The sequence below is a fragment of the Epargyreus clarus genome, unplaced genomic scaffold (assembly GCF_041222505.1).
Source record: "Epargyreus clarus isolate Ecla_fem2 unplaced genomic scaffold, WU_Ecla_fem_2.2 ptg000031l, whole genome shotgun sequence".
Classification (NCBI taxonomy): domain Eukaryota; kingdom Metazoa; phylum Arthropoda; class Insecta; order Lepidoptera; family Hesperiidae; genus Epargyreus; species Epargyreus clarus.
In genome coordinates this window covers 524,030-551,198 of record NW_027332236.1, presented here as the reverse complement: position 1 = coordinate 551,198, position 27,169 = coordinate 524,030, and the positions used below count along the sequence as shown (strand labels likewise).

Below are 27,169 nucleotides of genomic sequence, written 5' to 3'. Positions count from 1 at the left end.
TAATGACACTTTTTAATAAAACATTAGTCAACTTTTATTTCTTATAACCTAGAAGTATCTATGGAAAGTTTAGTTTATGTTTCATCTAATTAATGACAACACGTTTTAAACCAATTACTTTACCATAATCAAAGATGGCGCTTCAATATGCCTGTACTTAGGAAACACAAAATTTTACATTGGATTGCCAATCCGACCAATGCGTATAATTTCCCCGGAGGGCTTTTATTCATGTTCCAAGCCAATCGGATCGCTCTAATATGGTTTTAGGTAAAGTTTGCCAATGTTCCTAAATAATATATTATCTTTCGAGTAATTAGTTTTGTTGTCTGTAGAAACTCGATGTTTCAGTAACTATAAATCGTATTGATTCTAGATTTTGCTTGTAAACTGGATTGTTAAAAAGTCTGGCCTGTAATTAGATATGTCTCTGATATCTCTTGTTATTTTGTTCGATCCATCTAAACTCTTAGCCTTATTACATATTGTTGTTGTACTTTCTATGGATTCAATACAATTTGAATTGGGGACGAAAACTTACAAGATTTTTTTTAGTAGCAGACGAGCATGCAGTCTACCTGATGGTACGTGCCTACTGCCGCCCATGGATATATATAATCAAGCCCAGATTAGATAAGATTCCTACCTAAGGTCGGCCACAGATGCACTACTCCTGAGGACTAAGCTGGACAGCCTCGCAAAGTATGTCTCCCTTACCACACCCTTCAAACCAGAACGTAGCAGTGCGTAATACTGCTGTAATTAGGCAAAAATAATTGCGGCGGTGGTGCCGCCGGAATCGAACCACAGAGAGTTTTACCATCTTGAAAATTGAAGATTGAATATTGAAGATAAAACTTTACCTACCAGAATACTGATGGTAACAATAAGACAATTTCTCAAATTCCAAAGGCGTTGTGCACAATCCGTCTGCAAATAATCCCTCAAACCGTACACGCGTTCCAAATCATCCCTTTCACATATCGGATCTCAAACCGCTTACTGTTCTATCATCTGTCGTCCTTGCCTGTATATTCCTCAGGGATTTCTATAACAATGTATTTTAGTAGATATATACAAAGCCGATACAACTTTATCATCTACGATTGCTTTAACACAAATATATGTTTTTATCAATTTTCTTTCATTTTATGTACTAACTAGTTGCTTTCATAATATATCGTCAATTTCTTTATTATCGAAAAGGAAAGGATCGAGAGTTACTTCATAAATATTTACACTTAATCCAAAAGTTGAAACGACTGCAAAAATAGACATAATCTACTTGTACAAAAATTTAGTATCGTAAGGCGACCCTCCCGATCCGATTTTGTTATATCAGCTATCCTCTGTCTAATCTACTTTAGGTCTTGATTTTATTAAACATCAATGTCTATATTTAAATAGGTCTCCACAGACCACACCGAGTCTTAAAATGCTAAATTTATTGACCCTTGAAACGCAACGGTCGCAGATATCAATATTCAATTTGTTAATCGCTTTTAGACTTTATCATTGATCTAGTCTGGATTAAAAGTTCGACGGTACCACATAATAAGATAACATAGAATCATGTTTCAACGATTAAATACAATAGAAAACGTTTATAGATAGAATCCTTGGATCCAGCGTCGATAGTCCTTTCCAATCCGATTACACACTACATCTCAGCAATCTTCAGTCTAATCTACTTTGTAGATCCGTGGAACCCTTTGATTCGATTTAACGCAAGCAATATTCTAGTAGAGGCAAAACGTGGCTATGTTTAAATAGGCGTCTGATTTTAATATTGGATTTGCATTCCTATAACTGACTCATCAAGTCTAGATCCAACTGAAACGTTTGACCAAGCATTTTTCCAAAGGCAAAATTATAGAAATTGTTAGAATTAAAATTAGCATTAGCTATCGATAGCTTTGTCTACAGGTATATTAATCGTTCGTTGAACTTGATTTTTGGAGCTAACAACAGAATACTGGGCGTGTCTTGTGAGTCAGCTGATAATGGGGTTTGGAAAGGTCAAATGCCATTGACATTGGCAAGCCATTGATTGATGGTCCTGTTGCAGACTTTGATTACAAATTGGAAATAGATCGGCGGAATCGTGGGCTAATGTGCTGCTGATGTTGATAGATTAATTTCATTTAACCTATTTATAAATCTGTCATTTGTACCTATAGTCAGAAGCGGTACCAGGTATTCCGGGGTTGAAATATCAGTTACGAGACCTTTGATTTATCGAATATATGTAAGCTTTAACGGTTAAAAATGATTTAAAAACGGCATATCTATCATGTCTTACTTTAAAAAAAGAGAAGATGTATTAAATTAACCAATTCGCACTTTGCCTGCATCAGAAAGTATAACCTCAACTCTTCTCATTCTGAGAGTAGACACTTGCCCAGCAGCGGGACAGTAATAGATTAACGATGACTGTATTCGAGTGTTACTGTCAACATTTTATCAGCATCATTCTTAGTTTTAGACTTGTAATACTCGTACATCGAAGAAATTATAATCCCTAAAGATATTCGAAATTGAAAGTGATTGAGCGGCTCCACTTTACACATGACGGCATAAAGTCCACAGCTGTTTACACTCCGATGATTTGCACGAAGTCGTCGGATCGAAACTAATAAAGGCTCCCAGCGAACGCTGTCTTACTCGATAAAGCGCTTAGTCTTAACTGAAGTGCTTTTACAGTAACTAAAATTATTGAATTTTGCTAAGATGTCTAACACTGTATATGTATTGACCTTAAATTATATTTAATTTAGGTTAGTATCCATTTTCACGAATGATTCACCTGTGAGTGAGATCTCTTCTTCCTCTATAAAGATAGGTCTTATTTTAAACTTCAGTAACTCTTTCATTCAATTTCCCTACAATTTTAAGATAATCACCTTAGTGACAATTGTAATTTTCGTCAATTTCAAGAGGTTAAACCCAAACTCTACCATTACCAGCGTCTTTATCAGCTGGATATTTAATACCTTTAAAATTAAAGGCATGTCGTCCTTAAAGTGTGATTGATAATTAATAATTTTGTGATGAAAAATCAATCAGCTGTCATTTAAAAGTTTTCTAAAAAGTGCTCCCAACGATGCAAACAGGTTTAAGTAAGGGAGTGCGCTAAAATGAGTAGATCTTCCAAAGCTAAATAGTTCCTACAAACTAACGTCACCTCATCATATACACACTGTCATATAATGACACACACAAATTCACATGTAATTCCTATTAACGCTATAAAAAATGATGACGCATTATACGAAGGTTAAATTAGCGTTCCACCGAGTTATACCAACAAAATGACTTAATGGTGTTACTCGTACAATTGTGACATCAGCACTAATGTCTCGATTTACAAAGATAGATCGTTAATTGACACTAATGGGATTTGGTTAAAGGGCAAAAAGGTAAAAGAGATATTCATAAATCATCTGAAGTAATTTCTTTCTATTTCAATCTGGGTCTAATTGTCACGGTCTCAGAAAGTTTCAGAAATCTCGTTGGCGGTACAGAACTTCTATTTTACTAGTCAATTATAATCTTTTCTTGTCTTCATTAACGTTTCTTGTTCTATATATTAATTCTTGGGTTTTAACAAGCTTTTATTTTTTATATTAAATCCACCTTACGTTCAACCATAAACATCATTATCTATAATACTCGTAGTTATAGATTAATAGATATTATATTATTAAGGTTTCTTCTAAACAAACAAGCGAATGGACAAAGTTTATAGTAAGTTATGTCATTTTTTTAAGATTTTCAATTTTTCTTTGACACTTTAAATTTCATAGCTTTTACGTCTTCGTCAATATCATCATACTTATTGATTTACTTTTAAAAGTTATCCAGTACCTTATTTGAACTTTCATGAACATTCATGTAACCATTGAAATTCCTTATTACGATATCCATAACCGTCAGTAGTTTAATCTTATCCATAATACAGCTCTGAACAGACGGTTCAATATGATTTATAGGGGATTTAGGTTTATTAATGGCGACATCAAATCCAGTGCTTTAGTTAGTAGTTATTCTGGGATCAGTTTACGATATTATTTATGGACTAACCGTGAGTTACATATAATTAGCAATTTGATGTATCTATAATCCTATTTATAAGTTAATTCTATGAATTATTAAATGTTTTGATATTTTGAAGGTCCCATACATATGTAACATGTTTATGTATATTAAATTTTGTCTTGTTAAAAATGTAGCAATTGACTTTTATGTTGTCTGAACCTGAAAGAATTACTGTTACAATTCTCATTTCTTCTGTAAAACACTTTTCAATTTCATTTTCATCTTTGCGATCTAATTCCCTGGAAAATGTTCTGAGCATTCGAAAATTTCCATACGAATGCACTCTGATAGATGAGAGTTGTAAGCGTGACAGCAACTTTGAGACTTTCCCGATTTAGATTGTACGACCAAGTTTCGCCTCGGTCCGGCTCGAAGGACCAATCTTTTGAAAAGTCTTTCGAAATGCATTATGGGATTGCATAATTTTTGGCACGGATTGAAACGAATTTTTAATATCCAGATCTCTTTTTAATATTCATAATAGTGTTTTAAAGAGAAAATGTTAAGCTAAGTACTGCAAGGTTTATTTGATTCAAATCTTTCCTAAAAAGGTTATTATTCACATATCAGTTTTTTTTACTAAATGAAATGTAGTTATGATTGTAGAATTTTTAAAATTTTGGAATGATGCTGTAAAAACAGCTTACTAGATCAGCTTTTTATATTCAGAAAAGGCTTTTTCAAAGGCCTCGAATATGAACCTAACGAAATTTCATCTCGACTTTACGATGTTTAAAACATTTTGATAGAATTGCATGGAATCATATTAGTTTATTTTATCGTTTAATGTTATTTTTATTGAGGTATACTCGCAATTGAATTTAAAATATTTTTGGTAAATTTTACCTAAAAAATATGAGATGAATAGAATAATTTTATCTTAAGGGTCGAAATAGTTGCAGCAAAATGACACATATTTTTTTTTATTTTTTATAATATGAGTGAAGCAGACGAGCATGCAGTCCACCTGATGGTAAGTGGCTACTGCCGCCCATGGACATCTGTAATCAACCCCATATAGGATTAGATATTCCTACCTGAGGTCGGCCACAGATGCGCCGCTACCCCTGAGGACTAAGCTGGAACGCCTCGGAAAAGTCTATCTCCTTTACCACACCCTTCAAACCGGAACACAGCAGCGCCTAACACTGCTGTTATGAGGTAGAAATAGGTGTGGCGGTGGTGCCGCCGGAGTCGAACCACAAAGGGTTCTACCACCTTCAGAAATAATACCTTCAGGAATAATAATTAATAACACACCCATTCAAACCGTCTGCAGTATCATCGTTTGAAGGTGGTATCACCACCGCCACATCTATTTCTGCCTAATAACAGCCGTGTTACGTGCTGCTGTGTTCTGGTTTGAAGGGTGTGGTAATGGAGACCTATTTTTCTCAGGCATTCCAGCTTAGTCCTCAGAGCAGCTCATCTGTGACTGACCTCAGATAGGATTCTTTTCCCGACTAAATTTATGAACTGTACCAAAAATTTGCCTTAAATATTTTCAATTACGAGTATTACGATCCACGTTTTGTTTATAAAATCGTAACACATGATCATAACAGAGTACAGAACCTTGAACCGTAAAGCGGTCGTAACTCCGTTGTAAAGATCTAATCGCCTTCACCTACATCCCTGTCCCAACAGACACGCATCTGCGACGGATATTTCGGTAAATGCAACTAACGTTTTCAGCTTTTAATATGATTTATAATTTCAATGTGTTGTTAAGTTATCAGACTACGCTAGGAGGGTAATATTTTTTCAAAAGTATGTTCAATTCTTTAGCATGATACAAAACTAAACTCTCTTAACCTGCAGCAGCAATTGGTAAAAATCGTCACGTAAGAAAAAAACGTTATGCCCCCTTTAAGCGTATTCCCCACTCTCGATTTTATATACGAGTGTGAGTGTGTTTAAGTTCATAATCTTCGTCGTGACTAATTTCTTGTTTGTCTTTGTTTTAAATCATACGCGAGTTATTTTGCGTCATAATTGCAAGTATACACTGAAGATTAAGGAAATAATTTTCTGACGATACATTGTGTAATATATTTTGCAAATGCATGATTTTTCAATATAATCCATGTTACTTTAGCTAGCCTTATTGAAACCACTTAACGTAACGTTAAACTAACACAAAGACACGGAATCTAGTACCTACATATTAAAACAAATATCGTTTAAACGAATTTGCGAAAAGGCGAGCAAAGATGAAAAACCCAGAAGTGGGTTTTGGCATCAAAAGCCGTTTCATATCACGCTGACATTCAATTTGAGCGAGTCAAAGGCTGCCTAGGCCAGTGCTGCTCAACCTATTATATACGGTCCGTTAGAAATCATCTTATGAACTCCGATTGTTATTCTGACAGGATTGCATAAGAATTTGAATGTTTTAGTGGGAAATAAGTGATTGGAAGTTTTTCGGTTGAAAGAAAAAAATGGACACGGAAATTAAACTTTGTTTACTCGTAAGATACTTAACATCATAGGTTAAGGCAAAGGACACATTCAAAGACAGGACAGAAACGCTAACATATCAGAAATCTTACTTTATAATTTTGACCAACGTGGCCCAAGATCGCACTGAGAACCTTCCGCGGGAGAGACTGCTTCGCCGCACACGTCGTCTAATTAATTAATCAATTTCCCTTCAAGAAATTAATCAAATAAGTTTAATTATGAAATCAAATTAAAAATTAGGTTCTCAAGTTTAAATGAAATGCAATAACTATTGTCCTGACTTTTCGAGCATTTCCTGTCCCGCTGCAAGACAAATGTATCATCTGAAAATAAGCCCAAATAGAAGAATGAGACACCTTTATATTTGCGCATCCTTAATGTTGACGAGGGGGAATCCTTCAAAAGGTACCCGACGCCATGGGAGTGACGCCGGGTTATGTGGGATTTTTACCGCACTATAATCTTCCCGGTGGCCGTCCTCAGCGTTTGATGAAGAACTCCGGGATCTCCAACGGAACACAACCGGAGTCCTCCTAACGCGATGTCCTTCTATCGGGCTCTGCCTTGGGGGAAGCAATTTAAGCTCCTCTCACATCCCCTGGTGATTACCCAATTTTACCTAAACATTTATAAACAGCGCCTTCATTATAACCGTATAAACCATACTAGCTTATATAACATGTTTCTAATAAATCACATACATTTTGTTATTTTCCGAACATTGTTAGATCGGTGTAGTGATGGTATTGGCAGGTTTAATCAACTATCGACTGGTCTATTTTGGGCACTATCCGTACACAAGCTTGGAGGCTTCCGTTCGGATTTATGTAATTGTGTGCCTTAGTTAGGGTTGTCACCACTTTAAAAGAAAATAGTATTAAAAATAAGTAAAAAGATAAATAGTTTTAACAAAAAAATAAAAAGATTAAGAAAATATGACGAACTGTTGATAAAGTGATTGCGAAGAATGGCCACATCTTATTTATTATCGATGAACATAATATAGTAGGTATATTTCATATTATTAGCACAATATTAGTGTAATATATAGTACAATATTTCTTCTGCAATACTTTGTATATTATACTATGTATACATAGGGTGGCAGCCCTTGGGAGAGCAATTTACGCTCCTCCCGCACACCTGGTGTTTACGACGGCATGCGGCTACACACACCGCCGTCCTTCCCGCGGTTGCTTGTTGGACGGCTTGAGCTCCCACTCTTGCCGCCCGCAATCCCGGAAGCCCCCTTTTAGTCGCCTTTTACGACAGGCAGGGGATACTGTAGCCCTATTCTAGTCCCGGGACTACAGGGAAAAGGGTGGCAGCCCTAGACTCAGTTTACCTACTAAATAAGTCTGCTGCCTTTTGTGCATTTTGAGTTCATGTGATTTGCGCATCTTGTTATTATTAATGTCCATAATTAACTAACTCTTTTGAAAGGTAGTTAAAGTTAAATTAAGGTAATTTTAATTAGTCACTGAAAACATTAACTTAAGCATTCTTTACTTATTACTCAAATAAAGAAAATATTATTATTTAATTATGCCCATTTTATACTATCTTTAAAATCTATTTTGCTGTATTCGCTCAATCACACATTCTTTCAGTCGACGTACTTAAGCAAACACATGCACACGCACGCAAGCACGCACACATACATACATACATACACTCACACACGCACATATATACACAGGTACACACACACACGCGCAAACATACTACTACAAAACACACGACAATCCCTTAAACATTTAACAATATACCATTTTACCTCAAACTCTTTCAACAAAATAAAAACGTCGTTTTTGGCACGCAAGCACCACCTTTCAGCTAACTAGCTTCGTAGATCGTACCGGTGATAGCCTAACACACCCAGTGACGTCACAGCACCTAACTACCCACCGCCAATGCGACAGAATGCGGGGAACCTAGTATTATTACTTACTAAGGCATAGCTTTGAGATTTATGAAGCCGATTTGTGCCTGAGTTCTCAGGCGATGTTCGAAAGGGTTTTTCTTATTGCGTTACGAAAGTATCATTGTTTGTAGTAAAGGATTTGGAAGTTATTATAAAGTTTACATTTAATTTAATAAGTAAACTTTAAGTTTTTTCTGTCATATATTAAAATTGTAAGAAAATATCTATTGTTACCTCAGACCAAAAACGGAAGACACGACTGCGGGTCTCATCACAAAGAGGGTTTAAGTCATTCGTGGCCACATACAAATCGGCAGAATTAAAAAAAGATCAAAGTTTCGTCTTAAGCTCTTTTTTGACCGTTTTTAGGGTTCCGTATCCAAATGATAAAAACGGAACTATTATCTACTAATCCTTTGTTGTCTGTCCGTCTGTCACAGGGTTCTATCTCTGGAACCGTAATAGATAGAGACATGAAGTTATGAATATGTATAATGGTGGCCGCTATAACAACAAATACTAAAAATAAAAAAAAGTCTTCAAAATAAATAGGAGTTCAAAATAAATACAAGTCGTACAATTTCGACGTTTTTCCCTTTATGTTATGAACCGTTATAGATATACAATTCAACATGTCAAGATATATTCACGTCTTTGATATGATAACAAATGCTGAAAATTAAAAAAAAAATGGTTATACGGAACCCTCAGTACGCGAGTTCGACTTGCACTTGGCCACTAATTCTACTTAGTAATTCGCAGTATGAACGTACCTATAGCTTCATGTTAGCTTTAAGCGACTACCTGACCTCACACAACAGATTCCATGAATTTAATTGCACTCAAATGATTGGAATGTATTGTCTGGGAGTGCTACTGTATTTAATGTATGGTATTGGCACAATAATTGTCTAATATCCGTTCTATAGTTTAAAATGTTACGTTAGTGCGGATTGAAAACTTAACCAATAAATATATTTTGTTTTTACGTTTCATCGTCAACCCATTACTGGCCCACTGCTGGGCACGGATCTCCTCTCATAATGAGAAGGATTAGGCCATAGTCCACCGCGCTGGCCAAGTGCGTATTGGTAGAATTCACATACCTTTGAGATTTTTTTTTTTATAAATCTCAGGTATGCAGGTTTCCTCACGATGTTTTCCTTCACCGTTTAGCAAGTGATAATTAATTTCTAATACGCACATAACTTTGAAAAATCAGAGGTGTGTGCCTAGGATTTGAACCTCGGACCTCTCGATCGAGAGGCCGAGTTTCTTAACCACTAGGCTATCACTGCTTTTACGTTTACGTTACATATAACAATATTACATTTGTTTTATAAAGTACTACAACCATTGTTTAGGGCACTAGATCCATGTACAAATAAAATATAATAAAATAAATGTTTTCTTTCTTTCTTTCTTTCTAAGGAGTACCTTATGATATTACCCGTAAAATCATCTATCTTTGCATAAAAGTTTCAAACATCGAAATAAAAAGTTACAGACAGACAAAAATATGTTTTGATTCCGTACAAAAATTTATTAGACTTACGGATTTTAAATTCAAATGTTCATACTTACGAATCCTGTCAGTCTTGGCTTATGAAGTCCATTCCGTTTTATCACGTAATCCTCAGGCGTACTAAGAAAATACTACGAAAAGAATAAGTGAGAATAAAACTCCAAAGTCGTTACTGTTTCAGCTTCTTTGAAACTTATTCCAGTTTTCAAGTGTTCTTAGCTCTCTTTCGTATGGTTTGGTTAGTTTTAAACTGCGATCTGGCAACCGATATGGTTCTGCGTTAATATTGTCAGAATGCACTAAAGGATATTCGTATGCTTCGTGCTTGCTTGCCAAACCGTCCGAAATTCAATCGTGTGGATAGAGTGTTTGAATTTGTTTGTGTAAGTTTGTAAGTACTTGTAACATAGATTTTGGCCGAACGTTTGTAAAGGTTTAAAGTCACCAACGCTTAGCGTGACGCGACATTAAAATCGTTTACGTTTAACAATATCGATTGTAAAAACTTAAGGACCCTAACAATAATGCTACGTTTTGCGACTTGTTGCGTTCAGTCGCGTAGAAAACGCGCGTTTTAACGATCGATGTAGCGATCGTCCAAAAGAAGCTGTGATCGACACTTGATCGTTTCATCAATAAATCTAACTTTCGAAAAACAGTAAAATCATCGCCAGAACAGTACCATGTGTACTGAGACCATAAAAGATATGTGGATCGTACTAAACCTCATACAACTCTGTCAAAAGTTATGTATTAATAACTTAATGAGCGGTATAACTTAATAAATAATCTAAAATAAAGACGTAATAATGATTTTAAGTAACTTTCAACTATGTTACTTCTTAAATTTTCCTCATTTTCTACTATAGCGATATCGTAAGTCAGAAACTGCTTAACTTTTCTTATAAGGCTTATATTTACAAAAAACGAATCGCTAACTTCACCGTTTAATTATTTACTACCATAATAAAACCAATCCGTACGAGCACATTAACATTGTACCAAGTGCGAGTAAACACTTAAAAAAACATGATGTAACTTTACAAAGAACCAATTTCGTCACAACATGATGTCATCGTCCAAGTAAGGCTCGGGAATAAAGGCTAGCAGCGAAACTTGTCCGGCTTGTAAGGCAACTAGTTATATCACACGGTTTTACTTGTATGTGTCCGTAGCATTTTCCTTCGTCATCCTTTCTCCATCACACCACTCACCGAATGATCTTTCATCTGTATCAGCTGGTCTCTTAAGATCTCTATGATTTAATTTGCACGTTTGAAGGTGGTAGAACCCTTTGTGGTTCGACTCCTGCGGCACCACCGCCACACCTATTTCTACCTAATAATAGCAGTGTTAGGCGCTGCTGTGTTCCGGTATGAAGGGTGTGGTAAGGGAGACAGACTTTTCCGAGGCGTTCCAGCTTAGTCCTCAGGGGTAGCGGCGCATATGTGGCCGACCTCAGGTAAGAATATCTAATCCTATCTGGGGTTGATTACAGATGCCTATGGGCGGCAGTAGCCACTTACCATAAGGTGGACTGCATGCTCGTCTGCTACTCTTATATTATTTATGTATATATTACTCTTATATTACGTTATTTTTTGCAATGAGCATGCAAAATTTAAAATGAAATTCCTCCCGAAATATCGCCCGGAGTGTCGTCTTCAAAAGATGTATAAGGCATTGGCAATTCCTGTGATGTTGCAAATATCCATAAATGGCTTTCCGTCAGGTAGCCAATCTGCCTCATCGCTAGACATAAATATAAAAAATCCCACTCTTCCATAGTCACTATGTTCACTCACCCCACTTTACTGTTCACACTTTCCTAACCAAAAAGTCTCTATAACAATTTTCATTTACCTTCCATTTTTATTGCGGCGCATTTTGCAAAATGGCCAAATTGCATATATATAACAAAATAATAATATAGCTATTAAGAATCTACAATGAACAGTCTATCAAATTCAAAAAGATTTTTTAAATCAACTGATACTTCATAGCTTATAGCGTTTAACAAACTAACAATTTCTCTAACTTCACATCAGTATAGATATTCTGTTGGATAGTGTTGATGCAGTTTCAGGTTACATAAAGCTTGACCTCTGATCTTTAAGTTGGAGTTACACGGGCTGACAGTCGCACTGCAGGCATTCGCAGGCTTTTATTTACACTTTATTGGATTAAACGTATCGTTGTGCAAACGACGGGCTAAATGCTAAAAGTATTTTGCCTTTTGTTCCGATCAGATAGTTTAACATTAAATATTGTGACAATATTGAAAACATTTTAGAACTATTGATGCCTATTCGCAAGGCAGAACACCATCATATTTTTCCGAAGCGTTCAAGCTTAGTCCTCATGGGTAGCGGCGCATCTGTGGCCGACCTCAGGTAGGAATATCTAATCATATCTGGCATTGATTACGCATGTCCGTGGGCGGGTAGTAGCGAGTTACCTTCAAATGGACTGCATTCTCAGCTGCTACTCCTATACTATAAAAAATCATCGCCACACCTATTTCTAGCGTGAAGCAGTTCTTGCATTTCGGTTGAAGAGTGCGGAAGAACTTGCATACATGGGGAGATACATACTTTAGCTACTTTTAAAAAACATAAAAATGCTTTCTACACTTACAGCCCCCACACTAGGATTCCCTGTGTCGTAGGTGCCATGGACACACACAAAGACAAAGGCACTAACACCCAGATCCAGAAACAGAAATCTAAATTCATCATGCTCATCTGATACTTCAGTCTTATAAAGAATTCTTAGAAATAAACAAAGAAGCCATAGCCTTGCATTTTAGTAATAGTTCAAAGGACACTATTAAAAACAGAACAATAGTGCTACTCAGCTGTGAAGCAGAAATAGGAGTCGTGGGTGTTGGATAATCGAACGAGGCAGGCTATTCTAGTACAGACGTGATGTAGGCGGTTCTAGGAATATAACAGATTGAAGATGATTTTACTCTGCCTCGTAATCTTGAACACTAGGATAATGTGATGTATGTGACAACTAAGTAATAAAATTAGTAGAATTATTAGCGAGAAATTAGAATTTGGCAAAGGGCTAGGTAATCATGCCCGGAGAGCGGCCGTGCTGCGACAGTCTCAGTTCGGAGCTGGTATATATAGGAGATGTTGAGAAAACTTCGATAGCGTGATTCAGAATACTCGTGGCGCCATCTTTTGACGAGTAGCGGGAATTCGCCACAAGAATATTATAGGTTGTATTACATAGAATATTTTAGGATATATGTATGTATACGATTATTTCTATAAATGTTGTTGATCAGCACGACTATAATGATGTATTTAAAAACATCACTTAGAACGGTGAAGTAATTTTTACCTCCTACAACTATGTACTGTTTTTTAATTTTCTTATTTTATTTTTAGTAGACAACGACTCCTATGAAGTATAAGGTGATGCCAAAAGACACATTCAATATTGAAGTATGATTTCGAAATTGACGATTGATATTTCCCGTGAAGTAACTTTCATCACAAAGCTTTTGATAAGAAAACATGCAAATTTTGCAGAAATTTAATTATGATAAAAGGAGTTAATAAAAAATGCCCTAAGATTGATTGTAATTTTATTCTTCAACCATTAGTTACTCCCCGGAGATTGGGGATTCATTTCCGATTGTACACCCGGTTGTACCCTTCGCCGTAGCTCTCTTTACCCCTTCCGTAGTTATCAGACCTTCCACTAGATCCGCCCCTAGAGCTACCTTGCCCGCCGCGACCAGATTCGTAGCCTGTTGCACGGTCTCTCTCGTTCACCTAGAAATAAACAAAAAAATAGCTTTTAGAGAAGTTAAATGGGCATTTAGTCCAGTTCATCTTAAATGATTTCTGGCATGGACATCTGTTACAGATCTCAAATTGATCAAACGTACCATTCGATTTAAACAATTTATTTCTGTAGAAGTTTTACAGTCACTTGCATGATATATAGAGCTGAAGAGAAAGTTCGAAGGCCTCATCTATGACCATAATATTATTATTAGACAGAAAAATCCTATTGTGAATGTGCTCAAAGTATATACCGTTTTTTCACGACTGTAGCCTCCTCCTCTCTCGTACGCGTTACCAGAGCCCTGGTTCTCGTAGCCCCGGCCTCCCGACGAGCTGGAGCCTCCCTCGTAGTCCCTGGTACCATATCTACCACCGTTGTTGTACCCTCTATCCCTGTAACCAGGGCCCGAACTAGGACCAGGATCAGACGTTCTTCTGGATCCGTTAGGAGTTCCAACCGGTGGTTTTAATCCGGGTAGTTGTCCATCAAGGACACGGCCGAAGCCTCCGCCGATGCCTGAGCCGACGCGCCCTCCGATATCCTCGCCGACCCTGCCCAGATTACCGGGCTGAAATAGCAGCTGAGCTGACGTTGCAGCGGCAAAAGCGACTGTCAGGATCTGTAATTGATTTATTACAAGGTTTTATTTAACGACTCTTGTCAGTTCGTATGTATGTAAGGGTGGAATATTGCAACTGGGTTCTATCAGTTAGTCTCATCCAATTGGATTGAATTTTTCATACACCTTTCATTTGGACGACAATATCTATGATGTTTTTATGGAAATTACAAATGTAATATCAGACAGAAACTATATTATAATCGTTTTTGAAGTTATAGCCTAGTGGTTAAGAAACAAATATATTATTAATTCACTATTAATAATTAATATTGTTGCGATTAATATATTATTTCCAAAAGGTCGATTCTATTAAATGGAATGTAATAAAATTATACTTAAATGTCGATCAATAATCGATTTAGTAATAAGTGTAATGTTAATTGAACATCATTGGATGGAGTATTAGCAAAGACATTCGACTATATGAGGTGAGGAATAGTGTCGTCTATGAGTTAAGACTGCTATGAGTAAGTATTATAAATTCGAATTTTTCTTTTCTTTTGTTTTTGTTTGTTATCTTTCATGCCTTTACTAAATAACCGATTGTCATGAAATTTTGTACACACGTCAGGGGTCTAGATGACGATATAGGGACTTCAATTCCCGAAAATAAGTAATGTTTCTTAGGGATAAATAAAAACGTATAAACGATAAAGATAAGCTAGTTGGTAATGTATGTACATATATTAAATAAATCATTGACGACATAATATGTCAAATCTCAGTCAATCCAAGATGGTGTGAAGGGGGGGGGGGGGGTAACGATTTTTTAAAGAAAATCTAGACAATGTCTACTTTATTTAACCCCTTTACCTTTACCTACTATATTACTTTACCTACTATATTTTATCCCTTTTAGAATTACGTATTTTTGTTACCTTTGTACCATGAGCTTAATTACGAATAGCTGTAAAGTAGTTTTACTAACTTCATTATATTTCAAATGAACCTATCTATTTATTTTAAGTATAATATATAAATACTCACCAGAACCTTCATGTTGGTCGACACGAACTAAACTAATGTATAACAAATGTGAAACGATCTTTTATATGATTTCTAATCACCGTTATAATATAACCATTGATTGGTAATTAATAGGTATAATACTATTAATTACTAATCAATGATAAGTACTATGTATTAATTACTGACAACGGCTTCGGGGAATATATTTTGGGCATCGTTATAGTTGATTTGGAAATGGGGAATTACGTTTAATGGTCATTAGAAAGACTTGTCATTATTGTTGGTTAGATTTTTATTCTTGTTTAGCATGTATTTTCTATATTATGTCACTTATGAATGTTACTGTAAAAGCCGAAACACAGTACAAAAAATAATTCCTTAGATTTAGATCATGCTTTATTTCGGACTTTACCACTGACTTTTCACTTAGTAAACCTTAGATTTAACATCAGTATTACGATAAATGTTGAGATCTAGACGTTTTCCGTTGGAATTCCATGGTTTGGTTTAAAGTTACATATAGATAGATGTCACATAACTTGGGAAATACATTTTCTCTCGACATTATTTTTTTCCCCAAACAACTGTAATATCAAGGATCCCAAATGATCCTACGTCATTTAAAGTAACATACATACATTAATATGTGAAGAATCTTTGTAACGCTTTTTAAACTAATTTCGAGTATGTGTGTGAGATTTGGGATAACTAAGGTTCATATGCAGAACGAACGCAGAAAAATAAAATTAAATTATAATCCTTACTTCCTTATTCCTTACTATAATATTATAAATCCGAAAATAACTCTGTCTGTCTGTCTGTCTGGTTGTCTCTTCTTGACGCCCAAACCACTGAACCGATTTTAATGAAATTTTGTACAAAGATAGTCTGAGACCCACGGGATATCCCACGGGAACTAGGGATGGCGATCTAAGATCGATTGGAGAATCGATCTTTTGTACCCAAACCATCGATTATTTTAATAGATATTAGTAAGGATTGAATCGTAAACTATGCATTTGATCAAGTGATGATCTTTAGCAAAGTTGAAGGTACGAATTTTCAGTTGTATGTATGTTAGTATGTTATATTATTTTCTTTAAAACGCGGGCGAAGCCGCGGGCAAAACTAGTAATTAATATAGATATCCTTGGATACGTATGACTTCATTACTTAAAACCAGACCCTTAAAACCAGAACACAGCAGCGTTCTCCTGCTGGACACTGTTTTTCTCTCAAAGGGCGGTTAGGGCAAACGCTATGTTTTAAAATTTCAGACTCACTATATTTTCTTTCGCCGTTTAAGAAGATTTTCATTACCTTACTGTTAATACGAACATAGCTTTAAAACATGAGTAGTGCTTGCTTTGGATTCGAACCTCGGACCCTTAATTAAAAGAAGATTACTGACCAGCAGGCTATCATTGCTATAACTCATATAATAGCAGGACGATAGAAAATAATAGTTTAATAAATCAACAACATCTGCTCCTGGGTTTCAAAATTCTAACTCTACTAACTATTCCAGCTAAATGTTTACTCATTCAAAGTTATGTTTCAATATTCTGAAATTGGTAGTTTGGATAATGTAAGTTTTACTTAATATTTATACTAAATTATCTCTATCGTTAGATAAATCAATAACGGTTGATATGAAGGCGGTAGAACCACATAGAAATTCCATATTTGTACTGTATGTATTTCATATTTGAACTTTGTTAGAACTCTTTGTGGTTCCACTAATAAAGACAGTGTAAGCTGCTGTGTTCTGATTTGATTCTGGATTCTGGTGTGGTAAGGGAGATATACTTTTCCGAGGCCTTCCAGCTTAGTCCTCAGGGGTAGCGGCGCATCTGTGGCCGACCTCAGGTAGGAATATCTAATCCTATCTGGGGTTGATTACAGATGTCCATGGGCGGCAGTCGCGGACAGGTGGACTGCATGCTCGCCTGCTACTTTATATTATAAAATATAAAAGTTGTTTAACTTAAATTTACCTTAACCCTAAAGATTACAACTAAAGGATTTGTTATAACAAATATTTGAAGCATTGTGTACATTTTGCCACTGAATTCATAAAATTAAATTAGTCGACTATTTCACTACATTTGACCCTATCCTTAATAGTATTAAATCAACACTTATTTATAAAGAAACTTGGCTGAAATTTGTCAAACTGTAAATTTTTTTTTTTCTTCAAACAGGGTTCATTACAGTGTTTTGCCTTTAGGCTTATCAACTAGTCAAACGGATCTCTAATTACTGCTTTCAAAAGAACAATTGTCTACAAAAAGAATAGATTTCAATTTTTTTCTTTTAGACATTTTTTGCGTCATCAAATAATGTTGTTTCCAAATATTAATATACTAGCTGACCCGGAAAACTTTGTACCGCCTCAAAATCTATTTATTAAATATATTTCATATAAAATATAGCCTATGTTACTCGTAGATAATGAAGCTTACGAATGGTGAAAGAATTTTTAAAATCGGTCCAGTAGTTTTTAAGCCTATTCATTACAACCAAACAAACAAAGTTTTCCTCTTTATAATATTAGTGTAGATAACGACCCGCGTGGCGAAGCTGTCACCAAACCAGTGTGATGCGCAGAGGGACCCAGGTACGATCCGCGGTCAGACAGATCTACATGATGAATTTAGCTTTCTGTTTCTGGGTCTGGGTGTTTGTGTATTTGTCTCTGTTTGTGTCCATAGCACCCATGATACAGGAAATTCTAGGTGTGGAGCTGTGAGTTTGTAACTTTGATTGTTTGTTTGTTTGTAAGGGCTAATCTTCGGAAATACTGAACCTATGTTGAATTTTTTTTCATAATCCGAAAGCTACACTATTCAGGAGTGCTATAGGTTATATTTTATTATGACTGAACAAAAAGTGGGGAAAGCCGCGGATAGTTCTATATAAAGGCAATTTATAAAAGCAAAAATTCTTAATAATTTATTTTTCTATAACAGTCTAACTGTACATTTTCGTTATGTATTTTAACTTATACATAGAAACCGGTGTTTGAGAATCCGCTCCCGCTGTTGAGGCGTCCAGTGTCGAATGTGTTGAAGGTACCTCCGGATTGACCTCCATAACTACCTTGGTTGGTACCTCCGAAGTTGTGGCCCCCAGAGTTCTCTCTTTCCAACACCTGAAACATTTCATTAAAATACATTAACATACCATTACATTTCTGACCAGTTTCGGCTTATGTACATGTACGGATTTTAAATCTTCATTGCATGGAATTACCTTATGAGAATGTTGTGGTAATTTCTAGCATAATTACATTTAAATAATAATAAATAAACGCTTTCTACACTCACAGCCCCACACTAGGATTCCCTGTGTCGTGAATGCCATGGACACACACATAGACAAATACAAACACCCAGACCCAGAAACAGAAATCTAAATTCATCATTTAGATATCTGTCTGGCCGGGGATCGAACCCGGGACCCTTTGCGCGTCAGACCGGTATGGAGGCCGCTCCGCCACGCGGGTCGTCAGATTTTATTATTTTTAGCTGAGGTAGAAGGCATCTTCTAACAGTAATTACTTCATTACAAAGTCTACCCATCTGCACTTGGACAATGTGATAAATTACGAATTAAATATTTAAAATTCTGAAACGAGTCCTGAAGCAGTAGTAGAACAAAAATCATGATGATCCTAATGATGTTCAAAGGTAAACTCACCTGTTTGACTCTGTTGTGATGATGACCCTGATTGTAGAAACTGTTTGAACCCTGGCCTTGATATGCAGAACCACTGCTTCCACCACTTCCCCTGGAGTAGCCCTGGTCGACGTAACCTCCTCCGGTGGACATGCCCGGGTTGAATCCTGGCTGGGGGATTGGAGGAATGTAAGGGTAAGGGTTCACTCCGTATGGATTCTCAGGAAGAAACCTGGCTGAGGCGGCCGCGATACAAGCGAGGAGGGATAGAGCCTGAAATAATAAGGTCTTTTAAGTCTTAAAGGTAGAACAAAACATCACCGCTATACAACAAATGTAAGTAAGCAAGCAGACAGTTTTAAGCACTGCTCAGTTTTGGTTTGATGAATGGTGAAGTTCCATGAACTCGTGCCAGTGACGGCTATGACATAGGAGCTCTTCAAAAAGGTTCAAGAATTTAAAAAATCCACATTTCTTACCAGATACTGCATTTTGATGTTTGTTTGTTCCGAGAGTGATTTGGTATGCTGTTACATTGCCACAAATTGTTCTTATATATTCAATTTAATTGTGAATCATTATTAACTAATTAACATTTTATCTGTTCTCTGAATACGTGTTTCTAGTATTGTAAAAATCCCATACTTTTTGGGAAAAGGGATTTTACGCTAATTTGGAAATTTCTATATTATTATTAATGCAACATGTTTTTTTCCGACTGCTAATGATGTGGTACCAACAGTAATTGGTCTATGACATATATCTATGTAGTAAGAACTGAGTGCTACTTATTTTAATTGAAGTTGCCATTAGAGGAATCGTTGGTTACTATATCATCACTGTTATTATGTTGTCTTTCAGAATGTCCTACACACTGATTTTTGTACTTCTCTGTCTTTTTTTTATAATATAGGAGTAGCAGCCGAGCATGCAGTCCACCTGATGGTAAATGGCTACTGCCACCTACGGATATCTGTAATCAACTCAAGATAGGTTTACATATTCCTACTTGAGGTCGGCCACAAGCGCCGCTAACCCTGAGGACTAAGCTGTAACGCCTGGGAAAAGTATATCTCCCTTACCACACCCTTCAAATCATCAATCATCAATAATCAATTTTTCTATTACGGGTCAAAAGATGATTCCTGTGACAGACGGACAGACATCGGAGGCTTAGTAATACCGTTCCGTTTTACCATTTAGCCACGGAACCCTAAAAACAATGCACTCAGAACGCACTAGAAGCAATATCAAGTTTCATCGCGTAACTTGAGGGCGGTTGTGTGACTGATATCTACATTTACATTGTCTATACAGCAAATCATATACTTTCTGTATTGTTTGCGGTTTAATGAGCGTTTAAATATCTTTATATGTTTATATTAGTGCAAAGGGCACGTGGATCTTCACGTGCGAAACATGTTATGTCACGAGAAGTCCACAAGAGATTCGGAGGAGAGGTAATATAGGTATCCCCGCCACACCTATTTCTACCTAATAACAGCGGTGCTAGGCGCTGCTGTAAGGGTGTGGTAAGGGAGACAGACTTTTCCGAGGCGTTCCAGCTTAGTCCTCAGGGGTAGCGGCGCATTTGTGGCCGACCTCATTTAGGAATATCTATCCTGAGGACTAAGCTGGAACGCCTCGAATAAGTCTGTCTCCCTTACCACACCCTTCAAACCGGAACACAGCAGCGCCTAGCACTGCTGTTATTAGGTATAAATAGCTGTGGCGGTGGTGCCGCCGGAGTCGAACCACAAAGGGTTCTACCACGTAATGTGTGTGGTATTTCGCGGAAATTATCCCTAAATGTGCGAAACCATATCTGTATATAAATCATTGCTTTAAAATTCAAATCAAATAAAAAACTAAAAGTAATAATTAAATAAAATATATTAATAATATAAAATAACTTTATTAGTTAATTATTCCTAATTATTGGTGTATTTGTAGTGACAAAAAATATATATGATATATTAGATCAGTGCACAAACTCGTCTGTCACTCAGTGGTTTCGAGGTTCGGTCCCCGTTCAGACACATCTAAATGATGAATTTGGATTTCCATCCTGGGTCTGCATGTTTGTGTATTTGTCTTTGTGTATCCATGGTATCCACAACCCAGGATTTTTCCTATGAGTGTTAAAAGCACTAAATGGTTCCCGGGACTAAAACCCTACACCCTATATTTGTATACATCTAAACAAAATATTTTTCTGATATCAAAACAAAATGGTTCCATTACAGTTTTGGGTAAACTTTATCACAGTAGATAATCCAAATGAAATACTAAGACTCCATAAATACAAACGATTATCTTCTGACATACTATCCTTACTATCGCTGTCTCTTTCATCCCTATTACGAGTGAAAGGGACACAACTGGTTAACCTCTACCGCTAAGTTATTTAGCTGCAATAATAAAAGGCAGGTATCATATTACTCATATTAGCATTACTACGAAATCCTGCGTAAACAGAAATGATTGTCGCAAATATCGTTGTCTCTGTCTGTCGCGTATTATTTCTTCAGGAGTGAAAAGGACGGAAATTGAACTACACATCTGTATCACGTTATCGCGGGTAAGTTACGCTACTGCGTCTAGCCCTAAGTCAGCGTTTCTCAAACTTTTAGCAACTCGTACCCCTATATGATATATAGCCTCGTAGCAAACAATATTGAACCCCCTTGAAATTTGTTTTTTGATGGGATTAAATACTATTTAATAAATAGATAATCATTTTAGGGTTTAAGGTTCGAATCCCAAGCTCGCTCCTCCAATATTTATTTGAGAATTGTAAACTAATTAACATTTTCTAAGTGTTGAAGGATATGTGAATCCCATCCGATTGAGAGTTCTAGAAAAAAATGTGTGACGATGTATGAAGACTAATATCAGTGTGAGTGTTGAGTAGCCTACACTTACCACACCTTTCAAACCAGGTTTTGAAGCTGGTAGAACCCTCTGAGGTTCGACACCGGCGGCGCCACCGCCACACTAATTTCTACCTCATAAAAGCAGCGTTAAGTGCTGCTGTGTTCTGGTTCGAAGGGTGTGGTAAGAGAGACATACTTTTCCGGGGCGTTCCAGCTTAGTCCTCAGCAGTAACGGCGCATCTGGTAGGAATATCTGGGGCTATCTATAATCCTATCTGGGGCTTATTACACATGTCCATGGGCGGCAGTAGCCACTTACCATCAGGTGAACTAAATGCTCGTCTGCTACTTCTATAATATAAAAAAAAACAGAACAGAACAGTATTAGACACTAGTAATTAAGCAATTCTGCTTGATATATCTGTTTAGTTGTCTTAGTACCCCCCGAACGAAACACGAGAATGAATGTAAGTAAGACTTTGAGAAACCCTGCCCTAGGTAATCTAGGTGCGGGGTTATTTATTATAGCGTTTACCGACAGGTACTTGAAGTAGAAAGTAGGGTATTTGCTACTCCAGTTACATTTTCTACACAAAAGCCTTGCAAGTAGGTATAACACTATTTTTTTATATGGAGTTTTTACCGAACCTACTGTGGCTGTACTGCGAAAAATGGGGTACTATGGACCCAAGTACCATTTTTTAAATTTTGATGTGAAAGTCCAATGTAGAATTTTCATTGATTCAAAATTAATGTATTAAAGTTTAGTAAAATTTTACGTTTGTTAAACAACAACATTAACATTTGGTTTAAGCAACTTAACTTATATTAGCTTACAATTGTTGAAATGAGATATTGATTGTTAATGATCGTTAATAATGAAATTTTGACTAGATTTCGGTTTATAAATTATTTTGTTTATCTTGAATCTATTACATATGTCTGAAATCTGTGTTTGTTATTTTAATTTATTTAATGCAATGCTTTGAGGTATCCATTCAATATTATCAACCGTAGAGGGCATCTTCAAAAATCTAATCCTGCCTGTTCCATCGTTAAAAACATATCGATTTCAATCAAAAAGGCATACCGAACTTTGAATTTTCTCATAATAGCTTGTTTTGATGAGATAAAAAGCTCAGTCTCGTATAACTCGGAAAGCTATGTACATATAGAGGCTTTTCTGCAAATTTATTCTGCGGTTACGCCGTTAAAAATGTATTCATCAAAGGGTCCATTCGGCCCACCTCCGCCGGCGGAGTGTTAATTACACCCGCTATGAACTCTCCGCATAAAACGGCACAAAATGAAGAGAGCTCCACGAAATTGCGCTCCAAAATGTTCTTTACTCGGTTTTCTTATTTTTCGCAACTTCTCAACCCTCGAATGCTCGTGCTAAGGTTCAGATTTCCCCGTGGGACTATTGGACCGCTAGATATATTATGCTGGGACATCTGGCAGTGGACAGGTAGAAGGTTTGTTGTTTCTAAACCCAACAGGGTAAATATAAGTTGAAATAATAGATGGTCTAAACAGTTTAGTTAAGTAATATTTGTGCAAAGGTATCTGAATAATGAATTTGGTATCTGTAATATTATTCTAAAATATAAATGTTCACGTAATTGTAATTATAAGAAATAGTTAAGATGATTCATTATAAAATGAAATGAAATTACTTAATTACATTATTAAATATAATGTTACTATAATAATAATTTTTATTTAAACACAAATTATTAATGAAATTGTTATTAAATTTAAATTAAAAATATTGTATCGTGTACTCTGACTTACAACTAAGCAAAGTTTTATTATATTGTAATTTATGTATTTGGGAAATATCGGATCTTAAAATTCCCAATGACAAAATAGATATTAATAATTGCCTTCCAATTTCATAACTTCAATTCAGTCCCAAAAACTAAAACTAAACTGGAACGCCCATAAATTGTATAGAGAAATATATTGATATCGCTTTCCAGATCTTCCAGCAAATTTTAGGGTTGTGATAGATCCGTAAACGTAACCGAAACTATTGGAGATCCGAAATAAAAATTCATTTTAATGCCGAATCTGTTATATTTCATATAATTTCGGTAAGGGACGGGGTCTAATGAAACACAGATATAGTAATCGCGAGGCTTTGTAAATAAAATAAATATTAAGTACCTTAAATTATCTCCACATCGAATATCCGTTAAAAATATCCGAAACGATCGAACAATTTTGTTTTTTTTACACCTTTTGTACATATATAATAATGTAAATTAGAAATAATTTCTATATATTACTAATATAATTATATGCATGGTATTTGTGAATAAAGAAGCACTTATATACCTAATCGGACAGTCTAAAATAATTTTATATCTGTATCCGAAACCGGTGTAATTTTTCGTACATCCATATGCGTATCCAGATCCGAAATTTCATATCCGGAACATCCCTAGTAAACTTGTCCGTGATTCAATTTAGTGCTTTGGCAGCGCACCGCCAAGTTGGGAAGTTCCGTGGACGGATCTATTCCCAATCACATTTCTATATTTAGTCTAGGTCCAACTTGTACGATAGTTCTGACGTTTGCTTTTGTATGGCTTCGGCGGCGAGTACGAACCCTAGACTTTTAAGCAAACATAAATAGGAGTATTATAAGTTTTTTTTTTATATATTATAGGAGTAGCAGTCGAGCATGCAGTCTACCTGATGGTAAGTGGCTACTGCCGCCCATGGACATCTGTAATCAACCCCAGATAGGATTAGATATTCCTACCTGAGGTCGGCCACAGATGCGCCGCTACCTCTGAGGACTAAGCTAGAACGCCTCGGAAAAGTCTGTCTCCCTTACCACACCCTTTAAAACGTAACACAGCAGCGCCTAACACTGCTGTTATTAGGCAGAATAGGTGTGGCGGTGGTGCCGCCGGAGTCGAACCATAAAAGCTTCTACCACCTTCAACTGTTTAAATAATCTGTATGTCTGTGGGCTTCATAGCTCCAAGGTGGTAAAAATATGGTTTTGTAACTAAGGTATAGTCCGCGCCAAACTGCTAGTCCGCTCTGAAGTTGTTGCAAGCAGGTGTAGTCATACAATTTGTTATGGGGACGCAATTAATTTCTATATTCAGAGCGAACTTGCAGTTTTACGCGGACAATACCACCGTAACACCTATTTCTATGGTGGAAAGGTGTGGGTGCCGACATACTTACAAATGAGGCAAAACTGGTTGAGTCAATTCTGATTTAGTTTTCTTTAATTACTACTTTTAAAATTTTAATTTACTTATAACACTATAAAAGATACCCAGAATTAAAAGCAGGACAACAAACAAACAGATTTAACAGAGTTTCTTTCTTTCAAAAGGTACAAGTTATTTCGTAACTCCATTATTGCAAGGGACAGGTGAATTAATGACTCGCTCTGAGTCTGACCGCGTCGGAGTAAACTCATTGGAACGCCTTTGTTTGGAAGACAAACAACAAAAAAGGTATATTAGTATTTTCCGGCTTCGGGTAACTTGTGTCGTATTGAAAGATTTTATTGATGTGCTTTAGTTTTACACGAGTATAGATATATCAAAGAAAATCTGCTGTTTCTAAGGATTTCTGAGTAAAATGCTATTTTGAAACTACTATTAAAGTTAGGTCGAAGGGACATATTTCCAGTATTAAGCAGGTCTTTGGTGGAAGGTTATGAATGCTAGTTGACCTTCACTTGAGGCTTCAGGTAAAACTCTTGTTTTAAATGGAGTTGGTTAGCATAGGCGGCAGTATCCATTTAGGATCAGATGGACAGCAAACTGATTTCTTACTCCATCCTTTTACAAAAAGATCAGCCCTCATAATGTGTTAAATAATATTCGAAAATAAATAAACCTGAAATACCATTGACTCTACGTATATAACATTACAAATAGTGACGTCACTACCAAGGTTCTACGACCATTTAATTATCCATTACTAACAAGAGCGCAGCTTTCCTCAATCCATCCTTAATTACCATCCATCTTGTTGCAGGTACGTTACTGACGTCACTGGAGCGGTAAATAATTGCTAATAAGTAGCAGTGGCTTTGTCGCATGATGTTTTGATGGGTTTGGTTCCCTGGCGAGGTAAGTTTTGGTAAAGGTAAGGTGTTCTTGAGGGTGTGATAAAAGACCGTATCAAAAAGATAATGGTTGTGTAAATGCCTTAGTTTTTAACTAAAGTGGTAGAAGCCTCTGTGGTTCGACTCCGGCGGCACCACCGCCACACCTATATCTACTCAATAACAGCAGTATTAAGCGCTGCTGTGTTCTGGTTTGAAGGGTGTGGCAAGAGACATATTTTCCGAGGCGTTCCAGCTTCGTTCCCAGGGGTAGCGGCGCATCTGTGGTTGAGCTTAGGTAGGAAGCTATTTCTATCTGAGGTTGATGTCATGTGACATGTCCATGGGCGGCAGTAGACACTTACCAACAAGTGGACTGCATTCTTGTCTGCTATGTAGGAAGAAATTTCTATCCGGGGTTGATTACATATGTTCATGGGCGGCAGTAGCTACTTACCATCAAGTGGATGCCATGCTCGTTCGCTATTCTTATATAAAAAAACTACAACGAACTATAATGTGTAACCATTACATGAATTTGAAATTAGGCGTCTCCAATCTCCATAGTACGTCACAAGTTTAGACGCATATATAAAACCATCTAAGTGACATACAGACAAACAAACTGAAATGGCCTACGTCACGGTATGTCAGTTATTGAACTCGCAGGCAAACACCTCACTTATTTCACAATAGCTATGTAGGGTTACCAGTTCGATCGTGAAAATTGGGAAATCAAATTTCTAGGGACTAATTTTAACTATAGTTATGTGTAGGGTTGCCAATTGTCTCACGTACGTCGGAAATTTATATATCTTGACCATTGGAATATAGCAGTGATAGCCTAGTGGTTAAGAAACTCGGCCTCTCGATCGAGGGGACCGAGGTTCAAGTCCCAGTCACACACCTCTGATTTTTCAAAGTATGTGCGTATTAGAAATTAATTATCACTTGCTAAACGGTGAAGGAAAACATCGTGAGGAAACCTGCATACCTGAGAGACTTATAAAAAATCTCAAAGGTATGTGATGTCTAGCAATACGCACTTGGCCAGCGCGGTGGACTATGGCCTAATTCTTCTTATTCTGAGAGAAGACCCGTGCTCAGCAGTGGGACAGTA

At 36.5% G+C, this 27,169-nt stretch overlaps 3 protein-coding genes across 3 annotated transcripts in view; 1 reads left to right on the top strand and 2 right to left on the bottom strand.

The window, feature by feature from the left end:
- LOC140754696 (histone-lysine N-methyltransferase SETMAR-like) overlaps positions 1–27,169 on the bottom strand; it is a 302,676-nt gene that overhangs the window by 64,141 nt on the left and 211,366 nt on the right. The gene's annotated exons all lie outside the window — the stretch shown is intronic.
- The window catches only part of Cals (calsyntenin 1), a 246,814-nt gene that overhangs the window by 71,862 nt on the left and 147,783 nt on the right, over positions 1–27,169 (top strand). The gene's annotated exons all lie outside the window — the stretch shown is intronic.
- Positions 13,083–15,442, bottom strand: LOC140754786 (uncharacterized). The gene is made up of 4 exons (XM_073089891.1): positions 15,427–15,442; positions 14,068–14,436; positions 13,680–13,801; positions 13,083–13,134 (listed from the first exon to the last, which is right to left on the bottom strand). Exons 1-4 carry the CDS (start codon positions 15,436–15,438, stop codon positions 13,083–13,085), a joined length of 555 nt encoding a protein of 184 aa, XP_072945992.1. The 5' UTR covers positions 15,439–15,442.

Coding starts and splice junctions, on each gene's coding strand:
- LOC140754786 (XM_073089891.1), bottom strand. Junction 13,802..14,067: donor GCTACAGTCGTGAAAAAACG/GTATATACTTTG, acceptor GTTTATTTCTAG/GTGAACGAGAGAGACCGTGC. Junction 13,135..13,679: donor AAAGAGAGCTACGGCGAAGG/GTACAACCGGGT, acceptor TATATATACCAG/CTCCGAACTGAGACTGTCGC.